This window comes from Mus musculus, chromosome X, assembly GCF_000001635.26.
Source record: "Mus musculus strain C57BL/6J chromosome X, GRCm38.p6 C57BL/6J".
In the NCBI taxonomy this organism is placed as follows: domain Eukaryota; kingdom Metazoa; phylum Chordata; class Mammalia; order Rodentia; family Muridae; genus Mus; species Mus musculus.
Window position 1 is genome coordinate 113,040,315 of NC_000086.7, and position 13,704 is coordinate 113,054,018.

The 13,704-nt window shown below is 34.9% G+C and overlaps 1 protein-coding gene across 11 annotated transcripts in view; it reads right to left on the bottom strand.

Moving 5' to 3' along the window:
- Positions 1 to 277: 277 nt before the first annotated feature.
- Positions 278 to 13,704, bottom strand: part of Chm (choroidermia (RAB escort protein 1)) — a 144,948-nt gene continuing 131,521 nt past the window's right edge. For 9 of the 11 annotated variants that reach the window (XM_006528381.3, XM_006528383.4, NM_001370788.1 and 6 more), the window contains 3 exons: positions 12,748 to 12,846; positions 7,022 to 7,182; positions 278 to 3,321 (listed from right to left, as the gene is read on the bottom strand). In XM_006528381.3, the coding sequence (XP_006528444.1) occupies positions 3,130 to 3,321; positions 7,022 to 7,182; positions 12,748 to 12,846 (452 nt within the window). In that variant the 3' untranslated portion in view covers positions 278 to 3,129. Of the gene's footprint in view, positions 3,322 to 7,021; positions 7,183 to 12,747; positions 12,847 to 13,704 lie in introns of those variants that run through there. The other 2 variants (XR_387043.3, XR_001782732.1) reach the window with 2 other exon arrangements.

Here is a 13,704-nt window from a genome sequence, read left to right on the forward strand (position 1 = left end):
ATTTCTACTTTTTAAGTGGTGTCTGGAATTACTATTTATAATAATCAATATACATTATGTCACTCCCCTATTAAAATACTTATTAAATTATGATCAGTACATATGCACATACAGAGTTGACTATAAAGCTTCTATGAGGAGTGGAAGTGCTAGAGAGTGGGCTGCCTACACTTAACGTTCTAGCAGGTACAGTGCTATGTAAAGTGTCTACCATTGAGCTGTATCTCAAGGCCAATACAGAAAATTCAAATATAAAAAAATAAGCCATTACAGTGGAAAAGCATTGAAAAGTCTTTATTTTCTCTGAAAATTCCCTGTTACAGTATGCAAATTATTATAGACTCATGCCTTTTTAAATACGTAAGAACTTTTACTGAGCAAAAGACAAATTATTCAATACCAGTAGCACATAAGTATTTGCAAGAAAATGTTTTTTTAAATTCCTTTAAATGATTGCTACTATTAGGAACTAGATAACAATACTAGGGCAGATAATTCTAGAAACAATCTTGCCAGAAGTTAATAATTATTAATTAACATTATAATTATAGATATTATGTTAGAAATGTCCACTAGTCTAGAAGTTACCCATGGCCATTTTATTATATAAAAATAGAAACTGACATTTATTATATATGCTTTCTTAGACAGGCACACCAACTAGAAAAATATACAAAAGCAACATAGGATTAGTTATTGGATCTTATCACTTAATGATATACCATTTTTCGTTTCCAGAAACAGGCATGCATATTTAAATACTTTCAACAAACAAATAAAAAAATTTTGATACCAGCAACTTCAAAATTTAAAATTACTGAAATGTTTGCATTGTGTAAAACAGCAAACATTGTGTTGTAAGGTTTTATAATACAACCTTAAGGTTTGTTGTTGGTATTGTTTTGACCTTAATACAGTAAAACCAAGTATTAAGCAATAATTAAGAAAACAAAAGAAAATGCTCTTCAAAGGTTTAGTATGACACTCTGAGGCAACAAGAAATAGGTCTGTCTACAATTTTGAAAACAATTTTGTGGTATTTCAGTCATTATTAATCATATTCAGGAGCTTTAAGCATTTTAATAATATACTCAGTAAATGACCTGGAAGAGAGTTTTTTTTTTTTTTTTTCTGATTGCACCAAAAGGATGAAAAAAAGATATTGTGTACGCTGGGCCATGAAATAAAAAATAGTTTCTGTGTTGTTCTACAATGTACAGAGCTGCAGTGTCCAAAGGTGTCTAGTTCTTCTAATTATTCTAACCCTATCTAGCTTAATAGTCTCCTTAGATAAATGTGCATTCTACATTTAGGAGGCCTTAACTCTAAGATTATAACAAAGTATAACACTTTTACTGGTGTGACATAACTGTGATTGTATTCCAACTTAACGTCCCCATCCAAGAGAAACTTTCATATTGCTGGTATGGAGAGGCAGGGCCAGTACCTGGTGCATTACAGGAGCGTACTTGGCATTTAGTGCATGCCCTAGGTGGGCTTCAGGAAACAACAGCTGACATAAGAGCTGAAGCTTTGTGACAAAGTAGGTTATAAAGTGATTCTGTCCCTGATTTGTGTGACATTATAAAAAGGATTGGATACCCCAGAGGAGAGAGCTGTACAGCGGGAGGTACAGGCAACCTGAGAGGAACAGCCTGGAAGTCTGGGAAATTTTTCCCATTTTCTCAATCCAACTCCTTCTTCAAGGGTCAGCAAGAGCTACATTCCTTGGATTTTTACATTTCTTATGAATCTGTGCTGGGAGCTTTAACATCGCTGAAACCTGGCCAGGTTAGGGAAGCAGCTGCACATGGAGAATTCTGTGCTTTTCCTTGGAGCCATGGCTCCCTGACAGGAAGCATTGCGTTTATTTATTGTTTATTTATTTATAGGCAGTTCTAGGTCTAAACTATTGCTCAAGAAAGTAGACCATCAGAGCTTAGAGACATTTAAATGTAGGCATTGCAAATAGGTTTTCTGTCAATGGATAGCCCTCATTTTTCTCATGTAAAATGTATATTACAGGTTATTAATTGCTACACTCTGTTCAGGTCTTGATGGTTTTGTTGCCAGAAGAGGAACGTTAATTTATAAAGTATTCCTAAGACTTCAAGAACTACCATTCCACCTGTTATTAATGAGTTTAGGAAACAGACTGGCATTAAAAATTTACTGCAATAAATATAACACTGTGATCATGAGGTTGGTTTGATATTTTTCCACAGATCAATGTCCAGAAGAACCATTCTAATGTTAGTGCTGCATTGATCTTCAAGACTGCTCTGTTATAGGAGGCATGTTTCACTTCATATCTGGAGAAACTGAAGATAAGTTTAACAATTTGCCTAATATTTTGAGTAACACAGCTATGATGAAATTAGTTCTGTGGATAAGGACTTAGTGCTTCCGTTGACTCAGTAGAATCATCCTATCAAATGTTTGCTTGTATTCTTCTATTTCTTAATCTTTGAAGTTTGGCCAATTGTGTATGTGATTTATATACAAATCACTAATTACTAAGAAATTAAAATTAGCAAAATGTCTAAACACCTTAGTATTAACATATTCAGCTTTTAACATAGGAAATAAAACCAACTTTTACTCCAAATATAGGCTCCTGGCCAGTTCATGATAGTTTAGCTTTATTCTACCGTATTTACACATGCTTTTATCTGTTATATCATGCTCAGATTGAAAATATAATTCAAATAACCAAAATAAGTATGTGAGCTGACTCTCCAGATGTGGCTTTCAACAACAACAACAACAAAAAGATCACAATTGGCGAACAAATTTCTGTGAACACCACATAATTGTTAACGAAGCATAGGACCCCTTTCCCATCATAACTACATTTCTGGGAATCAGTCCTTTCATATTTTTCACCTGCTAATCTCACAGGTTTGGTATGTTAAAACAGGTAAGTTAATGTGCTTTATAAGTGTTTTATGTTTCTGGAAATGCCCTTGTTGAAAAAATTCCTTTTTGGATTTCTGGAACCTGTTTCTCCTAATTTTTCCTAATAAATTGGTTGTTGCTTTTTGAAAGATTTCAAATATTCCTTCTATCAAGAAGACTGTGAAGGCGACAGGAATTTCCAAATAGAATGTTATGTCTGATGCACATCCACTATTCAGAGGGCTCTTCTGAGTCTCCTAGGACTGTACTTTCCTTGGGAGTTTCTGAGTTGGTTTCTGGTATGACACTGGATTCTGAAACTTCTTGTTGTGAGCTGTCTCCATCAAGAATAATATCTTCAGGATTTGGTGGGGCTGGACAGAAGTCTTCATTTGGGCAGATTTTCTGGAAAACTGTTTCCGCCTAGCGAAGGAGGTAAGGACAAATTAAGTTTTGGACATCAGCAGCTTAAATATATGTGCATTTTTAGTACTATCTAAAAAAATAGTATCCTTAAAAATTAATGTAATCAGGTTTTAACAAATACATGTGGCTGAGCTTAGCAGGACAGCATAAGAGAATAAAAAAGCAGACATGATGCTAATAATAAGCAAATAGATAGTGAATGTGGCGAGTGACAATAATCCACCTCACAGCTGTGTCACAATAGGGAACTTCTACTCTTGGCAACTGGTGAGAAAGTAAAATGATAAGGTAGCAAAAAACATAATGGTTTCCTACACTGCTTCAACTTACTTCATAATGCACATACAAGGTCCTCTATTTGGCCAAATGTCCAACCTAGGCCACCTCTTCCTTTTGTAAATAAAGGTTTATTGGAACACAGTTGACATTAGTTTACCTACTATCTATAGCTGTTTTTTCTCTTTTAAGGGCAGAGTTGAAGAGCTGCAATAAAGGGTACACAAGCTTTACAACCTGAATTATTCAGCATCTGGACACCTTCACCAGATGAGTTTGGTGGAAGGATAATAACAGAAACTTTGTCTGTAGAGGCTAGACAACAACTTCTAGGAGTTGGTTCTCTCCTTCTGACTTGGTTCCTAGGATTCAGATCAGGAGCTACAGATCAAGCATCACCAACAGAACACAAGAAATAGAAGAGAGAATCTCAGACGCAGAAGGTACCATAGAAAATACAAAATACTGACACTTCAGTCAAAGAAAACACAAAATGTAAAAAGCTCCTAACCCAAAATGTCCAGGAAATTAAGGACACAATGAAAAGATCAAACTGAAGAATAACAGGAATAGAAGAGGGTGAAAAATCCAACTCAAAGAGCTTTTTTGTCCAGGACTCCATTCTATTTGTAGGAGTTCTTCCTCCCCTTTACTCCCTCAGAAACAGTTGCCAAATCATGGGCGTGTCACTTTTTGTTTCTTAAACTCCATTCTTTTCCCACTGACAAAGTTCTAGCATGCATCATCTGTTAAGCTGGCATATTCTGGCTCGGACCATAGTCCCTTCAGTAGGGTTTATGGAAAAGAAAACTTTCTTTATGCCACTTGCCAGCTTAAAACCACCCTGTTACCGACACGAGAAGATGCACAGTTGTAACTATTTCATGATAAAATCCTCCAGGCCTACCTGCTTACCTGCTGTCACTTCTTCCAAACTCTAGCTCTCCCGTGGCTTGCTTCACTAAGAAGCGGTTATTTGGACTTTATAATGTTTATATCCTGTGCAGGGCAAGATGCTATTCTCTCCACTGGTACCGTCTGTCTATTTTTTATTTGAATGGGGCATGTTCCTCATCTATCGTGTTTCACCATAGGTTTTCATTACCACTACATGTATTTGACCTGGTGGCTTCTAAGGACAGATCAGGCAGGTAGCAAGATCAATGTGTGGGTCTTCTGTGTATTTTAAAATCATAAGCTGTCACATATGCATACAAGAAAGTGAAACTACATACTCAAGTCTCTATGCACTAACAAGAAAGAAAATGTGCAAAATTTCCAAGTGCTAAAATGTAAAATTTTATTTGAAAAAAGAAAAAAAAATACAACTCTTCAGGGGCCTGTATTTTCTACACAGACAGAGCCACAATAATATTTGGAGAGCTTTCATGACTATCCTTATTCTGAAAGCACAAATTGCCAATAGTTGATTGAGATAACCACATGATGATATACTGGAATTAGCTAAATTTTAGCTGAACAAACTGGCAACTTACAAATATTATTGATGTTTTTTAAAGAGAACATATTTTCCTCAAGTGATTATATGATGCAACATGTTAATGAGCAGACAAATGAAAATTAATGCTGATTTCTTTATTATATTTCATGTAGCATATGAAAGTTATCTTTTGTGATGCAAATTACTGCAAACGATTACCCATTAACTGTAATCTTCTAGTATGCAGGATATAGATCACAAAAGCTCTTGCATTACAACTCCTTTTGTTTACTCAGGAAAAAAAAATCTCACCCTAAGCTAATTGGTTAAAAGCCTTATTTGAAATTTTCATCTTTTAAGGAAACTGGGTTACCAAAGTATAAATGAAGTTATTAAGTTGCAAATGCAAATCCCCAGCCATGGACAAGAGTTGTCAATCCCTGCTCGTTTGACATCATTTAGAGCCTAGAATGATTTTCTAGGACGAATATTAGACTCTAAATATGAAATATAAAATATGACAAATTCCAGACATTGTTCATAGCAATGCTGCTGTGACTACAAAAACAAAAACAAACAAACAAAAACACTGTAAGAAACAAACAAAGTCACTTGGTACAAAACGATTCTAGCTACTGGTGGGAATACAACTGGATCCATGTCACCTGTGCTCTTAGAGTCATCCCCTCCCCATAAATCTCAGGGAATGCAGAAGACAGGGTGGAGAGAAGATGGGGCAAATGTCTGTGAAATCCTATCTTCCAAGTAAGAAAGACACAGTCATGACAACCACGAACTCACAGCAGCTGTGTTTACAGAAGTTGGGACCTCATAATTGTCAGGTATAGAAAGAGATGGGCCTCAAGGTGATCTACCACAGTGCTGAGCTACTAGAGGCAGAATATGTGCTTGTATAGCCAGTAGTCCATGCTCTCCACATTAGTTTCAAACTTGAGTCACATATTTGGCCCTAATAAAACTATGTAAGGGCATTAAGCCAAATAAAAACTAGTAAATAAGGGGATGAGATATAATGTGTGTGTGTGTGTGTGTGTGTGTGTGTGTGTGTGTGTGTGTGTGTGTGATTATTGACAGGATTGGCAAGGAAATTGCAATGAATAGATGAAGAGTAATCAGAATACACAATACACATACATGAAATTATTAAAGAACAGAACTTACTAAAAATACAAGAATAGTATTAAATTATCTACTTGTTGATTCAAACATGGATGTGCCAAAATGCATTTGAGAAAAGTATACATGTTTGTCTCAAAACACACCTTCTCTTCTTTTCTTCCTATCCAGGTAAAAAAGATGTGTATTCTACTGTGTCCTATTAATCTTCTGCTCAATGGAATCAAAGTGTGCTTTTGGCACCTAGAATTAGCATGTACCTCTTCACAGCTCTACCTAGGACTAGCCCACTTGAATTTCACATACTTCTTGCCAACTACAATGGCAGCCTTGAGTTTAGTTTGAAACTCAAACGAGCACTGGTTTGAGTCAAAACATTGATGGTGTTATGTTAGCTATGTAAAATAAGATTATTCATTTTTTCCAAGATTAAGAAATGCATCACACCACTGTAAAATTATATCTTATATACTTTACTAATTATATCCTTCTAGAAATGGCTAAGGTTGTTGGAGGACAACATCTATGTTTTCAAAAAATGCACCAATAATCTAACTGCTTATATTAGAAGTAATATTTAAAAATACTGGCACTTTAAATTCATTTTTAAGAACATATATATTTTTTTCAACTTCATTCTTTATTCTCACAGTACAACTCATAAATAAGTCTTTACAATTTCTTCTATAATTCAAGGAAGTGAAATATCTGGTAAAGTATATTTATAGTACCACTGCAGTTCACAGTAGTTCTTTTCCCTCCTCCTACAAGGACAACCCCCACCCCCATGTATCCCAGCACATCAATTTGTTAATACAAAACTGAGGAACACCAACACCTTACCTGTTGGACTGCATTATCATTTCCTAGATTACAGTCAGGGCCAGAGCACACATAGACATTGGACGGTAAATCATTATAACAATCTCTGCTGATATCCGAAGAGTCTCTCATATTGAAGTAGAGTGCCCATAGAATTCTTGGCTTTTCAACCTGTTCATTTTCTAATGGTAGAAATAAATTTTATTACATTGAAAAACATAATTTACTACACTATGTGACCAAATACCAAAAAGGCATAATTAGACGTTATAGTCAATAAGACATTTATATATAAGCATTTAGTGAATGTGAAAATAAAAACTCTAAGGTAAGTATATGGTATTTCAAACAATGAAAGCCTTTCAATCCAGCACTAGTTAGATTTTAAAAATTATTTTGAAAGGTTGGCAAGACGGCTCAGCAGATTAAGACATTGATTATCAAGCCTGAAGACTGGTATGCAATTGCTGGGACTCACATGATGGATGGAGAGAAACAACTGCTGAATTGTCCTCTGACCAAATGTGCAGTGTTGCATGCACATGAACACACAAACAAATAAATAAATGCAACAAAACATTAAAGTTCCTACAATCATACCCACCCCTAAATTATCTCCCAAGGTGAAAAGACAGCATAAATCATGTTTCACATAGAAAAACAACTTAATATGTATATAGTAACTTAATACATATGAGATGTTAATTATATTAAAAAGACATTATTTAGAATAAGCAAGCACACAGTGAATAGAGGGGATTAATGGTTACTCAGAGTTTAGAAACAGGGGTTGGGGACAAAGGTTAGGTGGCTGTTGATAGGTATGAGGTTTCTTTGGCAGAGGTCAGACATAGAAACATTTTATATTTCTTTCTAGAAATGTTTAGATGTTTCTCTGAATATACCTTTTAAAATTTGGAGTTTTCACCTGAAATGTGAATTTTTTTTCATATATGAATGATGTCTCTAAAATAGTATTTAAGATAGTGTACACAGAATTTAAAATGATATATTCTAACTCTCACTCTAATGCTGTATGTTATTGGATTATAAAATTAATGGGAACCAACAAACAAAAAACAATTAGCAAAAAATGAGGCCGGCAGATTGAATGTCATTTTGAGTACAAGCTCTGTCATTTAACAGCAGGCATCCATTATGTATGGTAGGTAACGACAGGTGTAGTAGACTTAGTTCTGATTCTCTTGTTTTTAAATTTTTTCTCCTGATACAGGGCTTGGTACACAAAAGACATTCACTAAGTAATTTATGAATTGATTTTAGTCCTATTCTCAATAACCAAAATATCAAGTATTTATAGAAAAGTCCAGTCTTGTTAGCCTCAATTCCTACAGCCTATTTCTTATTATAGTGATGATCATTTCTCTGCCTCTTTTCTTTTAAAATGTTATAATTAAATTATCATTCATTGAAGAAAATATTGCTGTTAATATATGTATTGACTATAGTTTTCTCCAGCTCAACCCTGCCTCAAATTCAAATTTTGCACAATCATAATACAAAAATGTTTACTACAATAGTCTGAACCTAAAGAAAATGCTAAAGGTATAATTATCCAATTACTGTTCATATCGAATTAGTAAATGATATAGAATGATTTTTAGCTAAATATGCTATTCAGTTAATCAGAATTCCCTAGTCTCCAGGATAAATAAATTTTATTTAATTTAAAATATCTATACTGCAGGAAGAGTAAATATGCCATTTCTCTTGTTTGTCCTGGACAATTGATAATTATTAGTGGGAAAAGATAAGAAATTGAGTAAAAGAAGTGATCTTCTAAGGAGTCTTATTTTTATTTAACTTTTTAAGATAATTATTTATTTTATGTGGATAAGTAGGTGTTTTGGCTGCATATATGTCTATGAACCATGTGCATGCATGTTACCTTAGGAAGCTAAAAGAGTGCATGCAATCTTCCAAGAACTGAGTCACAAACAACTGTGAGCTGACATGTGAGTGCTAGGAATTGAAGCTAGGTTCTTAGGAAGAGAGGTTATTCCTAACCACTGAGCCCCCTCTCCAGTTCCAAGGCGTCTCTTTCTGGTGCTAAGTGAGATTTGGGCCTGATGTACCACTAATTCATGTAAGCGTCACAAACTACTTAGGAACAAAAGAATGCAAGAAACGGATATGCTGCAGCTAAGATCACATGGTTATTATTAACTGACTAGTGAGTTTAGCTTCACTAAACTGTGAGAATGTGCTGGTAAACACCACCTACAAGTCATGCATCAAATATCACAGGAAAAGGCCACCTGATTGTGACTGCATCAAACACTGCAGCAAGGAAGTGAGCTAAGGTATGGAGGATCTTAATGGGGCCCAGGGCATGTCTAGGTGTATATTAGGTGAGCCTATCTTGTAGTTCATAAATGTTCTCTGTCTCAGAGGACAGCTTTCATTCAATACAAGATGGGGCAAATGAATAGTCCAACAGAGTTTAGGGAAGAGATTTCACAAAGGTTAAAGCTTTGACAAAAACTATGAGGAAAGAGAAAATTGACATAGCCACAAGATCAATGGTCTGGATACAAGGGAGCCATCAAGCTTTGACCTTAGAACCTTCCAAGATACAAGTAATTGCTTCATCTTTCCTGGGGGTCAGCTAGAGGCAGGGAGAGAGTAAGAGCTCGAAAAATAACATGCACTCTGAAGCTAATAATTGTCAAAACTATTAAAGCTGCCGAGCAATCGCTCATTTCTATCAGTTGGATGATATGATAGAAAAAGAAGTAATGGGTAAAACAAAGGAAGATTTTGTTAATTAGACAAGAATATCCACTGAATAAAGCATGGAACAGAAAAGTACTGAAGGCAAACTAAATAAAAGCAAGAAATGTCTCCAGGTGCATGCCACAAGTAGGGAGCAAATAAGGTAATTTAGTTACACTGCTTCAGCCCTGGAATATGTAAAAGGGAAAGAAAAAATAAGAAATTAAGATACGGCATTTGATTTCCTGATACAACAAGTATTTAATACCCCTAAAAGCCACCAAATGCACACATTATGAAGGAAATGTGTTTCTAGGAAGCACCGCTCTTAGAGAGAGAAATGACAATAGAATGAGAGGCAATGCAGATGAAGCTGTGATGATGCTACATGCTAGACACTTAAAAGTACTGGACTAACAAAATGCTGTTTTACCTTGTATTGAAAATTCTATTTCCGGGTAAAATAAGTAATCAGGGAAGTTCTGCCACAGAGACTCACATACCACTTCCATAAACACCTCTCTGAGTTTACAAGGCTATTCTAGACTCTACATAAGGAAATGAACTGTAAGTGATCATCTCATTTTCTAATGTACAGAATGAGGCTCATTAAGTATAAAACATCTGATATTTCTTTAGACTACAAAACAGAGAAGAATTTAGAGGCATTTGATGTGTTTAAAGGAGCCTGGTAGGTGGGGAAGCATACTGCATACTGTTATTTCTTTGGAGAGGACAGTTCTGAAGAGTTCTAGCTGATACCCATGAACTGAAACGGTAAGAAAGACAGGGGGTCTTAAGAAGCTTACTACAATTCTCCACATACATGCTCAATCAGTCTTATAGTGGTAGGAAGAATATGATCCTTTGCATGAAATGAACCTCCTTGTATGATGACTAGGCTGATTTTCATAAAGGCTGATGATGCATAACACCATGTAGAATGTAGAACTCAAATGGAAAAAAAAAATTAAACAAGGCCATACAGCATTATTCTGTGTTTCAGCAAAAATATAATACTTTAAACCACAAAGTTTCAGATGACGGTCAAATAATCAAAACACAATAAAAGCCTGTGAAAATGGAAGCTTTTGTTCGAGAAGACTGTGTTTTAATGTATTAAAAGTTCATATTGCTCATAAAGTTCTGTGTCCCTCATTTAGGCAGGAAGATGAATTGAGTTCTCCTCTGCAGGTGACTTTTCCTCTTTGACCTGCCATGGCCCAGTGCTCAGTTTATCTGGTGATTCATTTTCAATAACGCCAACAGTATTTGTTCTGACATTTTAATTAAAATATGACCACTACCTCATCCTGATGATAAAAAGGCCCATGTGTCAGTGAAAACTAGCTTTGTAGTGCCTCGGTGCACCTGAGGACCCCTCTGGCATAGTTCTTGCTAAAGGATTTCACTCAGGTTTCAAACAATACATCATTTCAAACTCGGATCACTTTCAACATTAAGATTAATCTTAAAAATCTAAAATGGCTAGTGTGGATGCCAGTTAACGAACATGTAATTTCCGTGAGCTTGATTTTGCAAACCAGAAAATTAAATGCATTTAGAAAGTGAAGAGTAATTATATGTTTAGTGTATTATTTGGCACAGTTACAAACTGAAATTATAACAGGGACACTATGAAATATTTCAGAAAGGAAAACAGTATTCATGGTTCTTATGAACAAGTTACAGATGCAATTAAAATCTAAACATAAAACTATGACTTTATATTAGGTTGAAGAATACAGCTGCTTATTCATTATAACATTGCAATCAAAGTCTTAATTCAAACATTTACATGATAGTTTCAAATAAAAAATGTAAACAAAAAAATAAATCTAAACCAAAGTGAAGTTTTTTAGATTGAAGGAATGTATTCACCTGTGGATTGTATGGAGAAATCACATTTACATTAACGCTATAAGTGGAACCCTTTGTCTTATATGTAAATGTTTATGTCCCACTATGTAACATCTCTGCATTAAGAAAGTAGACAAAATCCGGAGATTAAATAGAACCATTAGGGGTAAACTAATGGCTGGCTATCTGAATAAAGGATCATTTAAAGAAAATGTCAGTGTAAGAATAGAAGACAGTGAAAGGATTCAAGGGAAGCTGAAAATGCTTGAAATGAAAATGATCTTCAGTGCTCACACGTGGAGAGGGTCTCTCAGGCTGTATTTTTGATCACATCTATGAAGAAGACCTGCCAGGTTATATTCTTGACTGCTCATATGATATTTGTTTCAGAGATACTATTTACTTGTACCCTCTTTATGAGGGAGGGGGATGATTTTTAAAAATTCCAAGTGGAAAAACATTCTTTACCTATTAGTAAGAAACACATAATTTGTAGAGCTATGTATTTGGCATATAAGTAACATTTAAAGATAATTATTTAATCATTGGGACTTATATATGTGCCAATTAATATTGGCAATATTTATATCTTCAAAAAGTTAAATAAACTTATTTTATAAATAAAACTTGATAAAGGAAAATAGGATTCTTTCATAAAGATCCTGTAAAAAAAACACAATTATAAAAAAAGGGCCCATAATCCCAGCACTCGGGAGGCAGAGGCAGGTGGATTTCTGAGTTCGAGGCCAGCCTGGTCTACAGAGTGAGTTCCAGGACAGCCAGGGCTACACAGAGAAACCCTGTCTTGGGGAAAAAACAAAAAGACCCGTAATCCTACAAAAATTGAGAAATTTTCCAACAATCTTTCTTTTGCTCCCCTGGGCATGTAAGTCCACATGCATATAAATGCATATTTTGACAATTATGGGGGGTTGTCTATACCTGTGTTTATTTTCCTTAAAACTAAGAACATTAAAGAATAAACATTTCTCTTATGTATGCAGTGACTGTGCTCAAACTCCCTTTCAGTAATTAAGTATGTGAGAGTTATGTCTAAGTAGTATTCTTTAGTTCACCTTCAGTTCCGGTCAATATCTAAGGGGAATCCCATGTTACATTAACTTTCCAGCACAAACAATCCATTTTCTTACCTGCTTCGATTTCTGTATATGGAGTAAACAATTTCTGGACTACTCGTTCTAAATCTTCTCTTGCTGTTTTAGAAGACATGCAAGTCAAATGTACCAAGTCTGGAAAAGACAAAACAAGACCTTCTGACTTCCTGCTCGTTGTAACTGTTGTACTCATATTCAAAGCACTATTTTGGGTAGTAGTGATTAGGGAAATCATGGTTCCTCTGTTCAATGAATTTAGAATCTAGTAATGAGGGGACCGGTGAAACCACTATTATTATGTTATACAAAAATTAAATGTGTTTGAATGATAGTTATAAGAAAAATCACATTAAGACCCAAGTAGCAGCTAAATCTAATTTTGAAGCTTAAGAAATCATTTGTACATGCATGCCCATGTACACACACACACACACACACACACATACACACACACACACACACACACACACACACACACACGAGGATTTGGGAAGGAGTTAAATAGAGCACTTTTTAGCTCAAAGAAGAATCCATTATATACACTTGGTTGATAATCATCTATTCATTACAGTGATTTCATAAACCTTTTTGGAGGAAATTCTACTGCCTTAGTTTGAATCATAAAATGTGTACAGGGATAAAATAACAGCAAAAAACCCAATCTAATAGAGAAAAGAGAGTGCCAAGAATTTCTTTTTGTAATACACCACTAAAATGTATTTCTATTTCTTCTCTAAGAGTTAATTTCAAAATAGTAGAATTATTTAAAACCCTGGAAAGGTATTTCAAATTTTATAATGAAAGCCCAAATCAAAACTCATCATTAAAATTCATTCTGCATCCATAGATACAGAAAACATAGCATAGATGCACACTAGAACTTTATCCATCCACAAAGAAAGAACCAAGTCATGTGATCTATAGGAAAATGCATGGAGTTTGCTTTGCTAAAGTAAGTCACACTTAAAAGACAAACATCTGGAGGATTAAGCG